Here is a 15686-nt window from a genome sequence, read left to right on the forward strand (position 1 = left end):
GCGCCCGTGCGCGTCCGTGTGCGCGGCCCCTTTGCAAGGGGGGGGGGGGGGGGGGAGCCGTCCGTACGCGCGGCCCCTTTGCGGGGGCGGGGGCCCGTTCGTGTGCGGCCTCGGGGGGGCTGGGGTGGTGCTCGCCGGCACCATGTCGATGTCCCACTTGTACGGTACGGATGGCGAAGATGGGGTGGAGATGGAGAGCTTCGAGGTGTCGGACTGGGACCTGCAGAACGAGTTCAACCCCCACCGGCAGCGACACCGGCAGACCAAGGAGGAGGCCACCTACGGCGTGTGGGCCGAGCGCGACTCGGATGAGGAGCGGCCCAGCTTCGGCGGAAAGCGGTAGGGCCCCGCCGGCGGCGGGGAAGGGGCCGATCCCTCCAGGCCCCGGTCGGTGCCCGCTGGGTGGGTTTGCGGGGCAGGGCTCGGCTGGTTGCCTTGGTTCGCGGAGGTTTTCAGCCTGGTAACGCTGTCCTGAGCAGCACAGTCCGGGATAGGGGCTGCCCATGGTGTAATCAGCGTGGACTTTGTCTCTGCAAGCATGCCCCTGCTTCCCAGGGGAGGGGGAAGAATGGTTCTTAACTGTCCAAAACAGCGATGAAGTGCTTGTCAAGCTTAAAGGCTTAATTGTAGACGTTTAAGGGTCTTGTAGGCCCCAGGCTTCTGTAGGAGTGCTGCTCCACTGGAACAGAATTCCCTCACTGCTCTCCTTTTTGGTGTAGCTCCAGGGATTACTCAGCCCCTGTGAACTTCATCAGTGCCGGGCTGAAGAAGTCAGCAGCTGAGGACCTCTCAGAAGAAGACTCTGATGAAGATGAGAAGCCTGTTAAGCAGGAGGAAATCCCTAAAGAATTTGTGCCAAAGAAGCTGAAAACAGTGAGTTATCCAGGAAGGTCTCACTCCTGTGTAATGGGTGCAGGAAACCTGGGGTGTAATCAAAGGTGCTGAAAGAGTTGTGCTCAAAGGCACTGGGAAAATAAAGGAGCACTAGAAAAGAGGGGAAATAGTCAAAACCAGAGGAGCAGATGTGGTGATGTGCAGCTGAGGGAGGTGTTTTCCCTGCCTTTTGTACTGTTCTGGGGTGTCACTGTGTGCTCCAGGGAGCAGTGCTGGGCCCCAGCCTCTTTAACATCTTCATTGATGATCTGGATGAGGGCATTGAGTCAGTCATCAGTAAATGTGCAGATGACACCAAGTTGGGAGCAGATGTTGGTCAGTTAGAGGGCAGAAGGGCTCTGCAGAGGGACCTGGACAGGCTGGACAGATGGGCAGAGGCCAACAGGATGGCATTCAACAAGTGCCAGATGCTGCACTTTGGCCACAGCAACCCCATGCAGAGCTACAGGCTGGGGGCAGAGTGGCTGAGAGCAGCCAAACAGAGAGGGACCTGGGGGTGCTGACTGACAGCTGCCTGAACATGAGGCAGCAGTGTTCTCAGGGGGCCAAGAAGGCCAATGGCATCCTGGCCTGCAGCAGGAACAGTGTGGCCAGCAGGAGCAGGGAGGTCATTGTGCCCCTGGACTCTGCCTTGGTTAGGCCACACCTTGAGTCCTGTGTCCAGTTCTGGGCTCCTCAGTTTAAGAAGGACATTGAGAGACTTGAAGGTGTCCAGAGAAGAGCAACAAAGCTGGGGAGGGGTCTGGAGCACAGCCCTGTGAGGAGAGGCTGAGGGAGCTGGGGTTGCTTAGCCTGCAGAAGAGGAGGCTCAGGGGAGACCTCCTTGCTCTCTACAACTCCCTGAAGGGAGGTTGTAAGCAGGTGGGGGTTGGTCTCTTCTCCCAGGCACCCAGCACCAGAATAAGAGGACACAGTCTCAAGCTGTGCCAGGGGAGGTTTAGGCTGGAGGTGAGGAGAAAGTTCTTCCCAGAGAGAGTTGTTGGCCATTGGAATGTGCTGCCCAGGGAGGTGGTGGAGTCCCCATCCCTGGAGGTGTTCAAGAGGGGATTGGATGTGGCACTTGGTGCCATGGTTTAGCCATGAGGTCTGTGGTGACAGGTTGGACTGGATGATCCTTGAGGTCTCTTCCAACCTTGGTGATACTGTGCTATCAGCCTTTTGAGCCTCTTGGTCTTCCCTAACATCCCCTGTGGCCAATAGAGGTTAAAACAAAAGCAAGGCCATGCTGTGTCTGCCTTGCTGTGGGTAAGGAACATTCCAGAGGTGTTTGATTCTAAGCTCAGGATGACAAACCCAGGCTTGTTATGGGTTAAAACCAGAACTCCCTTTGTTACCAAACCTAGGAAGCATGAGGAAGCAGCTTCAGCTACACTTAGTGGTAGAGTGTAATAGAGAATCCCTGAAGCCCAGCATAGTGTGGGTTGGAAGGGACCCCTGGAGATCATCCAGTCCAACCTCCCTCCTGAAGCAGAGGCACCCACAGCAGCTTGCCCAGGAGCACAATATCCAGCTGGGTTTGGAACCTCTCCAAAGCAAGAGACTCCACAACCTCTCTGGGCAGCCTGCTCCAGCCCTCCAGCAGCCTCACACCAAAGAAGTTTCTCCTCCTGTTCAGATGGAACCTCTTGGGTTCCAGTTTGTGCCCCTTGTCCTGTCACTGGGCACCACTTACAATGGTCTGGCCCCATCCTCTTGCCCCCCCACAGGTCCTTTAGCTCTTGCTGAGCATTAAACAGGTCCCCTCTGGGGCTGCTCTTCTGCAGGCTCAACAGCCCCAGGGCTCTCAGCCTTTCCTCCTCACAGAGATGCTTCAGTTCCTCAGCATCTTGGTAGCCTGAGCTGGACTCTCTCCAGTAGCTCCCTTCTGTCTTGAGCTTGGGAGCCCAGCACTGCACCTAGTGACCACAAGTGGCCTCAGTGGGGCAGAGTGGAGATGGAGGAGAACCTCCTTTGACCTGCTGGCCACATTCTAATACCCATCACCTTGTCAGGACTTTCCTCTTCCATGCTAGGGAGTTCAGGAGACTTAGGTGTGTGCACAAGTCCTGATGTGGTGAGCTGTGCAGAGTGGTGACAACTGAGTCTCTTCTGGGGAGAACCTTCCCTCTGGCTGAAATCACTGCTGGGTTTGATGCCTTAAGGTCTCTCTTCTAGGGAGAACCTTCTCTCTGGGTGAAATCAGTGCTGGGTTTGATGCCTTAAGGTCTCTCTCTGGGTGAAATCACTGCTTGCATGTTTTGCTGCCTTAAAGTCATTTGGGGTGTTGGTGTTTCTGTGTTACCAGGGTGGGAATTTCAAGCCCAGTCAGAAAGGCTTCGTAGGGGGAAGCAAATCTTTCGTGGATTTTGGCAGCTGGGAGAGACACACCAAAGGAATTGGGCAGAAGCTGCTCCAGAAGATGGGTTATGTCCCAGGAAGAGGTCTTGGGAAGAATGCTCAAGGTACAGTGTTCATCTCTCTGGTCATTTACTGGTAACTACTAATTTGGGGTTTCAATCCTTCAAAGAACTGCCATGTTGAGCTGCTGGAAGGTGTCCAGAGAAGGGCAACAAAGCTGGGGAGGGGTCTGGAGCACAGCCCTGTGAGGAGAGGCTGAGGGAGCTGGGGTTGCTTAGCCTGCAGAAGAGGAGGCTCAGGGGAGACCTTCTTGCTCTCTACAGCTCCCTGAAGGGAGGTTGTAGCCAGGTGGGGGTTGGTCTCTTCTGCCAGGCAAGCTGCACCAGAACAAGAGGACACAGTCTCAAGCTGTGCCAGGGGAGGTTCAGGCTGGATGTTAGGAAGAAATTCTTCCCAGCAAGAGAGATTGGCCACTGGGATGTGCTGCCCAGGGAGGTGGTGGAGTCCCCATCCCTGGAGGTGTTTAGGAAGAGCCTGGATGAGGCACTTGGTGCCATGGTTTGGTTGAGTAGATGGTGTTGGGTGATAGGTTGGACTGGATGATCTCAAAGGTCTCTTCCATCTTGCCCTCCCCTTGCCCTCCCCTTGCCCTCCCCTTGCCCTCCCCTTGCCCTCCCCTTGCCCTCCCCTTGCCCTCCCCTTGCCCTCCCCTTGCCCTCCCCTTGCCCTCCCCTTGCCCTCCCCTTGCCCTCCCCCTTGCCCTCCCCTTGCCCTCCCCTTGCCCTCCCCTTGCCCTCCCCTTGCCCTCCCCTTGCCCTCCCCTTGCCCTCCCCTTGCCCTCCCCTTGCCCTCCCCTTGCCCTCCCCTTGCCCTCCCCTTGCCCTCCCCTTGCCCTCCCCTTGCCCTCCCCTTGCCCTCCCCTTGCCCTCCCCTTGCCCTCCCCTTGCCCTCCCCTTGCCCTCCCCTTGCCCTCCCCTTGCCCTCCCCTTGCCCTCCCCTTGCCCTCCCCTTGCCCTCCCCTTGCCCTCCCCTTGCCCTCCCCTTGCCCTCCCCTTGCCCTCCCCTTGCCCTCCCCTTGCCCTCCCCTTGCCCTCCCCTTGCCCTCCCCTTGCCCTCCCCTTGCCCTCCCCTTGCCCATCTCATCTCCAGATTGCTTTAGAACTTCTTGCTTGTTTTCTTGCACCTCCTCCAAGCCCCATGGTTCCTCATGAGGACCTCCACTTGTGTGCAAGTCAGAAGAGGGCAGTTTTATGCTCTTTGTTGTTCTGCAAGAGCAAAAGAGGGAGGAAAGGATGGAGGTGAAATTCCCAAGGGGGTCAGCTCAGCTCAGAGGAGCTGGAATTTATGGGGTGGGGTCAACAGGCAGTGGAAGGCAGATGTGGATCATGCTCTGCTTTGCTGTGTGTTGGAGTTAGGGGCTAGAAAACCATTAAGCAATGAGTAAGGAGGTAGAAGAGGCCATAGTGATAGAGGCAGGATAGCAGGCTGGGTGTCTGTGCTGATTTGAGAGCTGTAGTAAAAAAAGCCCTCCCTGTTCTCTGTCAGGAAGCCAACTGCTCTCTCTGTTCCCCCTTTTGTCCTCCTTAGGTATCATCAACCCCATTGAGGCCAAGCAGAGGAAAGGCAAAGGAGCTGTGGGGGCCTATGGATCAGAGAGAACCAGCCAGTCCCTGCAGGACTTCCCTGTGGTGGACTCAGAAGAAGAAGCTGAGGAGGTATTTGTGCATTTCTGCCTTTTCCCTGTTGTGGTGGATGTGCAAAACCCACTTCTGCTGCCAGCCTCTGGTGTCTCCTGTGCCAGAGAGCCCTGGAATCACTGGAGATAAGAAGCTGAATACATTTTCCATGTCACTGCAATGCTCTCTGTTGTTTCTGGCTCACTTTATTCCAGTAGCCTTGCTGGAAGCTCGCTCTCAAAGAGCTCCCCTGAGGCAAACAGTCTTTGGTTTTAGCTTAAATCAAAGAATATAGCCCCAAAATACACCCAAACCCCCTCAAACCCACCCAGAGAGTTGCTGCTGGGGTCCTGAAGCTGGTGCTTGGATCTGGATGACAGCCCCTGGGCCAGTTCCTCCCTCAGCTCTACCACTTGCCCAGCTGTTTTCTTCTGCAGCACTCTTCACTGGGGGCTCTTTTCCTGTAGACAACAGAGGCAGGCTTGAGCTGTGAGAGGGAAGCAGCAACCATGGCTCCATTGCTTCTCTTTGTCTGTTTGCTTCCTTGCTCCAGGAATTTCAGAAGGAGCTCAGTCAGTGGAGGAAGGATCCCAATGGAGGCAAGAAAAAGCCCAAGTACAGCTATAAAACAGTAGAAGAACTGAAAGCCAAGGGGAGGATCAACAAGAAGCTTTCAGCCCCTCAAAAGGAGCTGTCTCAGGTCAAGGTAAGGATGGAGAGAGGCTGCTTGTGAAGGGCTGCAGGGATAGGATGGGGGCTTCAGTGGCTTCAAAGTAGAGAAGAGTAGATTTAGATTGGATGTTGGGAACAAGCTCTTTACCATGAGGGTGGTACAACACTGGAACAGCTTGCCCAGGGAGGTGGTTGGGGCCTCATCCCTGGAGCAATTCAAGCTGAGACTTGACAGGGCTCTGGGCAGCCTGATCTAGTTGAGGATGTGGCACTTGGTGCCATGGCTTAGTAGTCAGGAGGTGTTGGGTGACAGGTTGGACTTGATGATCTCTGAGGGCTCTTCCAACCTCATTGGTTGTGTGATTCTATGTCCCTGCTGCCTGCAGAGGGGGTTGCACTGGATGGCCTTTGGAGGTCCCTTCCAACCCAGACCATTCTGTGACTCTATGGAGTCCCTGGAAGTAGTTCAGCTTTGGAAGTCCCAGAGGGGGTGATTGCCACTCAGAGCTCCAGCCCCATCAGGACAGGCACTTCTGAGGCTCTCACTGTCCTTGCTTTCAAGCACAAGCCCTGTGAGGAGAGGCTGAGGGAGCTGGGGTTGCTTAGCCTGGAGAGGAGGAGGCTCAGGGGAGACCTTCTTGCTCTCTCCAACTCCCTGAAGGGAGGTCATAGCCAGGTGGGGGTTGGTCTCTTCTGCCAGGCACCCAGCACCAGAACAAGAGGACACAGTCTCAAGCTGTGCGAGAGGAGGTTCAGGCTGGATGTTAGGAAGAGGTTATTCCCAGCAAGAGAGATTGGCCATTGGGATGTGCTGCCCAGGGAGGTGGTGGAGTCCCCATCCCTGGAGGTGTTCCAGAGGGGATTGGATGTGGCACTTGGAGCCATGGTTTAGTCATGGGGTCTGTGGTGAGAGGTTGGACTCGATCTTTGAGGTCTCCTCCAACCTTAGTGATACTGAGGTGTTCAAGACAGGCTTGGATGTGGCACTTGGAGCCATGGTTTAGCTGTCAGGAGGTGTTGGGTGTCAGGTGATAGGTTGGGCTTGAGGAGCTCTGAGGTCCCTTGCACCCTGCTTGATTCCGTGACCCCTGTCCCCTGGCAGGTCATAGACATGACAGGCCGGGAGCAGAAGGTGTACTACAGCTACAGCCAGATCAGCCACAAGCACAACATCCCTGATGACAGCCCCCAGCAGCCCCTGGGCAAGGACTCCAAGCCCCAGGGCTTTGCCCTGCCGGAGCTGGAGCACAACCTGCAGCTGCTGATCGACATCACGGAGCAGGAGATCATCCAGAACGACCGGCAGCTGCAGTACGAGAGGGACATGGTCATCAACCTCAGCCACGAGCTGGAGAAGGTGGCTGAAGTCCTCTCACACGAGGAGAAGGCCATCAGCAACCTCAGCAAGGTGCTGGAGGTGGTGGAGGAGTGTGAGAGGAGGATGCAGCCCGGCTGTGAGAACCCCTTAACCCTGGATGAGTGTGCCAAGGTCTTTGAGACCCTGCAGGACAAGTACTACGAGGAGTACCGGATGTCTGACAGGGTGGACCTGGCAGTGGCCATAGTCTATCCCCTCATGAAGGACTACTTCAAGAACTGGGACCCCCTCAAGGTGGGCATTGCTTTGATGTACCTGCACTTGGTGGCTTTAAGGGCTCTTTGTGAGCTTGGCTCCAAGCCCCTGGGGAGAAGGGAAGCAAACCCCAGCCCCACGCCCAGGCTTGGCTGCCACGGAGGGTTGCAAGGTTCTGCAGCTCCCCAGGGGGACCAACAGTGTAAGGGCTTGGAGAGCTAAAATGAATCCTTCTCAGGGGTGCTGGGAGGAAAAAGTTGATGAAAGCTAAGGCTGATCCTTGCAAAAGCAGGAGAGGCCTGGCTGTCACCTAGGCAAATCTGTGCTCAGTGGCAGGTGAGACTCTGAACTCTCTCTCTACCCCTGAACAAGTTCTGACTCTCCTCTTCACCTCCCCCCTGGAGGTGTCTTCAATCCATAAACTGGGATTTCTTTCCTCCTGTGGGGGTTTACTAATCATAGCATGGTTTGGGTTGCAAGAGGCTTTTAAGATTGTGGAGTCCAATCTTCAATCCAGCACCACCAAGGCCACCAAACCACAGCCCCAGGTGCCATGCCCACACATAGATCCTGAGCACCTCCAGGGATGGTGACTCCACCACCTGCCTGGGCAGAGTGATGGCTGCAAGCTCCTGGCTTGCCTTTAGGGTGGGTGACAAAGCTGTGGCCACAACAACCCCAGGCAGTGCTACAGGCTGGGGGCAGAGTGGCTGAGAGCAGCCAGGCAGAAAGGGACCTGGGGGTGCTGGGGGAGAGTAGGCTGAACATGAGCCAGCAGTGTGCCCAGGTGGCCAAGAAGGCCAATGGCATCCTGGCCTGCAGCAGGAACAGTGTGGGCAGCAGGAGCAGGGAGGTCATTCTGCCCTGTGCTCAGCACTGCTCAGGCCACACCTGGAGTCCTGTGTCCAGTTCTGGGCTCCTCAGGTTAGGAAAGATGTTGAGATGCTGGAAGGTGTCCAGAGAAGGGCAACAAAGCTGGGGAGGGGTCTGGAGCACAGCCCTGTGAGGAGAGGCTGAGGGAGCTGGGGTTGCTTAGCCTGGAGAAGAGGAGGCTCAGGGGAGACCTTCTTGCTCTCTACAACTCCCTGAAGGGAGGTTGTAGCCAGATGGGGGTTGGTCTCTTCTCCCAGGCAAGCAGCACCAGAACAAGAGGACACAGTCTCGAGCTGTGCCAGGGGAGGTTCAGGCTGGATGTTAGGAAGAAGTTCTTCCCAGCAAGAGAGATTGGCCATTGGAATGTGCTGCCCAGGGAGGTGGTGGAGTCACCATCATTGGAGATGTTTAGGAGGAGACTGGATGGGGTGCTTGGTGCCATGGTTGAGTTGATTAGGTGGGGTTGGATGATAGGTTGGACTGGATGATCTCTGAGGTCTTTTCCAACCTGGTCTGGTCTATTCTGGTCTATCCTGTTCCTGATCAGACCATCAGTCTCCCAGCATCCTGCTCCAGCTGGACTTGAGGAGAAGATTAAAGGCTGTTGCTGTGTTCTCATTTCCAGGACTGCACCTATGGCACAGAAATCATTGCCAAGTGGAAGAGCCTGCTGGAGAATGATCAGCTCTTGTCACATGGGGGCCAGGACCTCTCCACAGATGCTTTCCACAGGTAAGGAGCAAACCAGCAGCAAGCTTTCATAGAACCAGGGAATCACCCAGGTTGGAAGAGACCTCAGAGATCATCCAGTGCAACCTGTCACCCAACACCTCCTGACAACTAAACCATGGCTCCAGGTGCCACATCCAACCTTTCTTTGAACACCTCCAGGGATGGGGACTCCACCACCTCCCTGGGCAGCACATTCCAATGGCCAATCTCTCTTTCTGGGATGAACTTTCTCCTCACCTTGAGCCTAATCCTCTCCTGGCACTGCCTGGGGTTGCTGTGGCCAATGTGCAGCACCTGGCACTTGGATGTGTTCAATCTCCTGCCTTTGGCCTCTGCCCATCCGCCCAGCCTGTCCAGGTCCCTCTGCAGAGCCTCTCTACTCTCCAGCAGATCAACTCCTGCCCCCAGCTTGGTGTCAGCTGCAAATTTACTGATGATGGACTCAATGCCCTCATCCAGATCATCAATAAAGATATTGAACAGGCTGGGGCCCAGCACTGATCCCTGGGGGACACCACTGGTGCCTGGCTGCCAGCTGGCTGTGGCACCATTCACCACCACTCTCTGGGCTCAGCCTGCAGCCAGTTCCTAACCCAGCTCAGAGTGCTGCTGTGCAAGCCATGGGCTGACAGCTTGGCCAGGAGTTTGCTGTGGGGGATGGTGTCAAAGGCCTTGCTGAAGTCCAGGCAGACCACATCCCCAGCCTGCTCCACAGCCACCAGGAGGTCACCTGGCCATAGGAGGAGATCAGGTTGGAGAGTCAGGACCTGCCCTTCCTGAACCCATGCTGGCTGGGCCTGAGCCCTTGGCCATCCTGCTGGTTTCCAGCTGATTCTCTTGATGTCTCTATTCCATTGTCCAGCTCTCAGCTCTCCAGATCTCTGTAGCTTCTTAGATGCCATTGGGTTATTGAGGCCTGGGGCTGTAGAGGGGAGGTTCAGGCTGGAGGTTAGGAAGAAGTTCTTCATAGAAAGAGAGATTGGCCATGGGAATGTGCTGCTCAGGGAGGTGGTGGAGTCCCCATCCCTGGAGGTGTTTAGGAAGAGCCTGGATGGGGTGCTTGGTGCCATGCTTGAGTTGATGAGATGGTGCTGGGTGATGGACTGGATGATCTCAAGGTCTTTCCCAACCTGGTTAATCCTATTCTGTCCACTCTGATTATTTCATTCTGGATCTCTCTTCTTTCCAGACTGATGTGGGAGATCTGGATGCCCTGTGTCAGGACCATTGTAGCACAGTGGCAGCCAAGGAACTGTGGAGCCATGGTGGATTTCTTGGACAGCTGGGTAAATGTGGTTCCTATTTGGATGCTGGAAAACATCCTGGATCAGCTTGTCTTCCCCAAGCTGCAGAAGGAGGTGAGGTGAGGGGGCTGGCTTAGAAGGAAGCCAGGTTCTGAACCAGTGTTTGAATGTCAGTCAAGGAGGACTTCTGGAGCAGTAAGGGTTTGCAGCCAGCAGTGTGGCCAGGTGGCCATGAAAGCCACCAGCTTGGCCTGGATCAGGAGCAGTGTGACCCAAAGGAGCAGTGCAGGGCTTCTCCCCCTGTACTCAGCACTGCTGAGGCCATGTCTCCAATACTGGGCTCAGTTTGGGGCCACTCACTCCAAGGAGGACATTGAGGACCTGGAGCAGGTTCAGAGGATGGCAGTGGAGCTGATGAAGGGTCTGGAGAGCAGGGCTGGTGAGGAGTGGCTGAGGGAATGGGGACTGTTGAGTCTGGAGAAGAGGAGGCTGAGGGAAGACCTCATTGCTCTTTGCAGCTCCCTGAAAGGAGGTTGGAGCCAGGTGAGGGTTGGCCTCTTCTCCCAAGAGAACAAGTGATGGGACAAGAGGAGATGGCCTCAAGTTGCCCCAGGGGAGGTTTAGGTTGGACATGAGGAACAATTTCTTACCCAGAAGAGTTGTGCAGATCTGGCCCAGGGCAGTGGTGGAGTCCCCAGGCCTGGAGGGGTTTCAGAGCTGTGCAGATGGGGTGCTGAGGGCCATGGCTTGGTGGCAGTGCTGGCTTGAGGCTTGGGCTTGCTGAGCTGCAAGGTCTCTTCCAGCTGAAGGCATGGTGTGACTGCAGGGGGTTGCTCTGTGGCTGCTCTTTGCCCCTGGCAGGCCTTCAGCAGTCTGACTTGGCTCTGTTGTGCTTTGCCTGCAGGTTGAGAGCTGGAACCCTCTGACAGACACAGTGCCCATCCACTCCTGGATCCACCCCTGGCTGCCCCTGATGCAGGCAAGGCTGGAGCCCCTCTACTCCCCCATCAGAAACAAGCTGGCCAATGCCCTGCAGAAGTGGCACCCCAGTGACTCCTCTGCCAAGCTGATCCTGCAGCCCTGGAAGGATGTGTTCACCCCAGGGTCCTGGGAGGCTTTCATGGTCAAGAACATTGTGCCTAAGCTAGGTGAGACCAGCCCAGCCCTGCTGGGACTGCTGCAGCCTGCTGGCTGGCCTCTGTCTTTCCATCTGAAGATGAGGAGGAACTTGTTGAAGGGTGACAGAGCAGGCTGCCCACAGAGGTGGTGGAGTCTCCATCTCTGGAGGCTTTCAAGGCCTGCCTGGATGTGATCCTGCTTTGGCAGGGGGGTTGGACTCAGCCTCCAGAGGTCCTTTCATAGTAGTATCATAGTATCAGTGAGGGTTGGGAGGGACCACAAGGATCATCTACTTCCCACAGCAGTCTGTTAATTTTAGAATAGAATTAACCAGGCTGGAAAAGACCTCAGAGATCATCCAGTCCAACCTCTCACCCAGCACCATCTAATCAACTAAACCATGGCACCAAGTGCCTCAGCCAGGCTCTTCCTAAACACCTCCAGGGATGGGGACTCCACCACCTCCCTGGGCAGCACATTCCCATGGCCAATCTCTCTTGCTGGGAAGAACTTCTTCCTAAGACAAAGAGGCTCAAAAGGACTGATATCACAGAATCACCAAGGTTGGAAGAGACCTCAAGGATCATCAAGTCCAACCTCTCACCACAGACCTCATGACTAAACCATGGCTCCAAGTGCTACATCCAGTCCCCTCTTCCTAAACACCTCCAGGGATGGGGACTCCACCACCTCCCTGGGCAGCACATCCCAAAGGTTAACAACTCTCTCTGTGAAGAACTTTCACCTCACCTCCAGCCTAAACCTCCCCTGGCACAGCTTGAGACTGTGTCCTCTTGTTCTGGTGCAGCTTGCCTGGGAGAAGAGACCAACCCCCTCCTGGCTACAACCTCCCTTCAGGGAGTTGCAGAGAGCAAGAAGGTCTCCCCTGAGCCTCCTCCTCTCCAGGCTAAGCAACCCCAGCTCCCTCAGCCTCTCCTCACAGGGCTGTGCTCCAGACCCCTCCCCAGCTTTGTTGCCCTTCTCTGGACACCTTCCAGCAGCTCAACATCTTTCCTAATCTGAGGGGCCCAGAACAGGACACAGGACTCCAGGTGTGGCCTGGCCAGTGCTGAGCACAGGGTCAAGAACATCTGCAGCTGTCAGGCAGCAGCAGGCTGTGAATGTCTCTGCTGCTGCTGGCTTCTTTTGTCCTGTGCTGATGCTTTCACCAGGAGGTTTTGTGGAATCATAGAATCTGTGTGGGTTGGAATAGCCACCCAGTGGGGTTGGCTGATAGGTTGGACTTGATGATCTCAGAGGTCTTTTCCAACCTGGTTAATTGTATTCTAAGGCCAATCAAAGTGTGGTCAGGTTCTTGTCTAACTTCTCCTTCCCTTATCCCCAGGGATGTGTTTGAATGAGCTCATCATAAACCCTCACCAGCAGCACATGGATGCCTTCTACTGGGTGATTGACTGGGAGGGGATGATCTCTGTCTCCAGCCTGGTTGGACTGCTGGAGAAACACTTCTTCCCCAAGTGGCTGCAGGTGAGGAGGACTGGAGGCTGAGGGGAATGGGATTGAGGCACTGTGCTGTGGTGACTCCTGCCCAGGAGCAGCTGAAAGGGGTGAAGTCAGGAGACCTAACAGCAGCCTTCCAGTACCTGAAGGGGGCTCAGAAGGAGGAGGGAAGAGGGGCTGCTCCCAGAGGGCTGGAGGGAGAGGGGAAGAGGGGCTGCTCCCACAGGGCTGGAGGGAGAGGGGAAGAGGGGCTGCTCCCACAGGGCTGGAGGGAGAGGGGAAGAGGGGCTGCTCCCAGAGGGCTGGAGGGAGAGGGGAAGAGGGGCTGCTCACACAGGACTGGAGGGATAGGGGAAGAGGGGCTGCTCCCACAGGACTGGAGGGATAGGTTGAGGGCTTTGAGGGCTTCAATGGCTTCAAGGTAGAGAAGAGTGGATTTAGATTGGATGTTGGGAACAAGCTCTTTACCATAAGGGTGGTGCAACACTGGAACAGCTTGCCCAGGGAGGTGGTTGGGGCCTCATCCCTGGAGCAATTCAAGCTGAGACTTGACAGGGCTCTGGGCAGCCTGATCTAGTTGAGGATGTGGCACTTGGTGCCATGGCTTAGTAGTCAGGAGGTGTTGGGTGCCAGGTTGGACTTGATGATGTCTGAGGGCTCTTCCAACCTCATTGGTTGTGTGATTCTATGTCCCTGCTGCCTGCAGAGGGGGTTGCACTAGATGGCCTTTAGAGGTCCCTTCCAACCCAGACCATTCTGTGACTCTATGGAGTCCCTGGAAGTAGTTCAGCTTTGGAAGTCCCAGAGGGGGTGATTGCCACTCAGAGCTCCAGCCCCATCAGGACAGGCACTTCTGAGGCTCTCACTGCCCTTGCTTTCAAGCACAAGCCCTGTGAGGAGAGGCTGAGGGAGCTGGGGTTGCTTAGCCTGGAGAGGAGGAGGCTCAGGGGAGACCTCATTGCTCTCTCCAACTCCCTGCAGGGAGGTTGTAGCCAGGTGGGGGTTGGTCTCATCTGCCAAGCAAGCAGCACCAGAAGAAGAGGACACAGTCTCAAGCTGCACCAGGGGAGGCTCAGGCTGGAGATTAGGGAGAAGTTCTTCCCAGCAAGAGAGATTGGCCATTGGGATGTGCTGCCCAGGGAGGTGGTGGAGTCCCCATCCCTGGAGGTGTTCAAGAGGGGATTGGATGTGGCACTTTGAGCCATGGTTTAGTAGTCAGGAGGTGTTGGGTGATAGGCTGGACTTGATCTCTGAGGTCTTTCCCAGCCTCACTGATTCTGTGACTCTGTGGAAGCTCAGTGATGAATTAAGGCACAAGAAGGACTCTCCTCCATACTTGGCTGGAAGACATTTCAGTGGCTGGCACTGGAGAAGAGACTTGCCATGTCTTTAATGCACTGGGTTGTGTCAAAGAGAACTCTGCACTAATGGATCCTAGCCCAGGCCCTGGCTCTGGGCTGCTTTCCCTGGAGCTGTTCAGGGCAAAGCTTTGCTGGCCACAGCAAGTCTAGAGGCACCTTTGGACTTGTTCAGGAAACAAGCTTCTGGCCAGCAAAGCTTTCTCTCCACTTCAAGAGGACTCCTATCCTCAGAAGGCTTGCTTGGATGTCTCACAGTGAGTGTGAAGTGCCTCACTGTGAAAGAAACTGAAGCTGTGGCCTGGGTGAAGGAAAGAAGTCAGAGAGGTCACTGGGAGCGAGGCCAGCTGGGGGCCTGTATCTAGTGGAGTCCCTCAGGGGTCAATACTAGGACCCCATCAGTGACCTGCATGAGGGCACAGAGAGCTCTGTCAGCACGTTGTGTGATACTTTGTACCTGCCCTTCATTTGCTCTCTCCTGTTTTGCAGGTGCTCTGCTCTTGGCTTAGTAACAGCCCCAATTACGAGGAGATCACCAAGTGGTACCTGGGCTGGAAGTCCATGTTCTCAGACCAAGTGCTGGCACATCCATCCATCAAGGACAAGTTCAATGAAGCTCTTGACATCATGAACAGGGCTGTCTCCTCCAGTGTTGGTGGGTGGCTCGTGGTGATGGCTCTGCCCAAGTGTCTGGCTGCTGTGAGGCTGGGTTTAGACCCAGCCCTGCCTGTGATGAGGTGGCAGCTCCAAGTGAGCAGTGACTTCAGAGTGGTTTTCTTCCAGTGCCCACAAATAACCTTCTCTGAGGTGCTGCTGAGTTCTTCTGTGCTTCACTGAAGCAGGAGCAGCTTTTGGGTGGCTGCCTGCCTGCACCATTGAGCCACTGACAGAATAGAATAGAATAGAATTAACCAGGTTGGAAAAGACCTTTGAGATCATCCAGTCCAACCTCTCACCCAACACCATCTGATCAACTAACCCATGGCACCAAGTGCCTCATCCAGGCTCTTCCTAAACATTCTTTCTGCCTTGCCCAGTTCTGGTGTGTTTTATGTCAGGCAGGGACCCCAGCCCCAGGGGGTGACTGACTCTCCCAGCCATCACTTGTTGGGTTTTGTTATTGACAGTGAGGTTCTGGTTCTTCTCCTTAGGTTTAGAGCACTGACTTCCACTTCCTGTGACCTAAAAGAGACTTTTAGGAATCCCTCTAGGAATTAAACTGGGTAAAAGGGAAGGGAGCAGCACCTGAGATGTCTCCTGTACTTCAAGCTTGAGACATTCTTTCCTGCATACCTCTCACCTGCTTGCTGCTCCACCTCCCTGGACAGCCCCTTCCAATACCTGACTGCTTGCAGGAAGCAAACTGTTCCTCATCTCCAACCTAAACCTGGTTTGCAGAGGTGTTGGCTCTCCGCAGAGGACCCTCTCTGCCCCCCTCCCCTCTCTGCCCCCCTCTCCTCTCTGCCCCCCTCTCCTCTCTGCCCCCCTCTCCTCTCTGCCCCCCTCTCCTCTCTGCCCCCCTCCCCTCTCTGCCCCCCTCCCCTCTCTGCCCCCCTCCCCTCTCTGCCCCCTCCCCCCTCTGACCCCCCCACCTTCCCTCCTTCCCCCTCCCCTCTCTGACCCCCCCCTTCCCCCTCCCCTCTCTGACCCCCCCTTCCCCCTCCCCTCTCTGACCCCCCCTTCCCCCTCCCCTCTCTGACCCCTCCTTCCCCCTCCCCCCTCTGACCCCCCCCTTCCCCCCTCCCCC

General features: G+C 55.8%; 2 protein-coding genes across 4 annotated transcripts in view; one reads left to right on the top strand and one right to left on the bottom strand.

Annotated features, from left to right (window-relative positions):
- Positions 1-73: 73 nt before the first annotated feature.
- The window catches only part of TFIP11 (tuftelin interacting protein 11), a 17549-nt gene continuing 1936 nt past the window's right edge, over positions 74-15686 (top strand). The window contains exons 1-11 of the mRNA XM_068163277.1: positions 74-339; positions 720-873; positions 3179-3335; positions 4819-4946; positions 5461-5613; positions 6682-7191; positions 8651-8757; positions 9947-10115; positions 10906-11149; positions 12466-12608; positions 14429-14594. Of these exons, the coding sequence (XP_068019378.1) occupies positions 143-339; positions 720-873; positions 3179-3335; positions 4819-4946; positions 5461-5613; positions 6682-7191; positions 8651-8757; positions 9947-10115; positions 10906-11149; positions 12466-12608; positions 14429-14594 (2128 nt within the window). The 5' untranslated portion in view covers positions 74-142. The remainder of the gene's footprint in view (positions 340-719; positions 874-3178; positions 3336-4818; positions 4947-5460; positions 5614-6681; positions 7192-8650; positions 8758-9946; positions 10116-10905; positions 11150-12465; positions 12609-14428; positions 14595-15686) is intronic.
- SRRD (SRR1 domain containing) overlaps positions 5092-15686 on the bottom strand; it is a 16455-nt gene continuing 5860 nt past the window's right edge. The window contains exons 8-10 of one of the 3 annotated variants that reach the window (XM_068163281.1): positions 14486-14822; positions 10652-10899; positions 5092-5368 (exon numbers count right to left, since the gene is read on the bottom strand). The gene's annotated coding sequence lies outside the window, so the exon portion shown is untranslated. The remainder of the gene's footprint in view (positions 5369-10651; positions 10900-14485; positions 14823-15686) is intronic. The other 2 variants (XM_068163279.1, XM_068163282.1) reach the window with 2 other exon arrangements.

This window comes from Melanerpes formicivorus, unplaced genomic scaffold (genome assembly GCF_026170545.1).
Source record: "Melanerpes formicivorus ecotype bairdi unplaced genomic scaffold, bMelFor1.0.p_v2 SCAF_72, whole genome shotgun sequence".
NCBI lineage: Eukaryota > Metazoa > Chordata > Aves > Piciformes > Picidae > Melanerpes > Melanerpes formicivorus.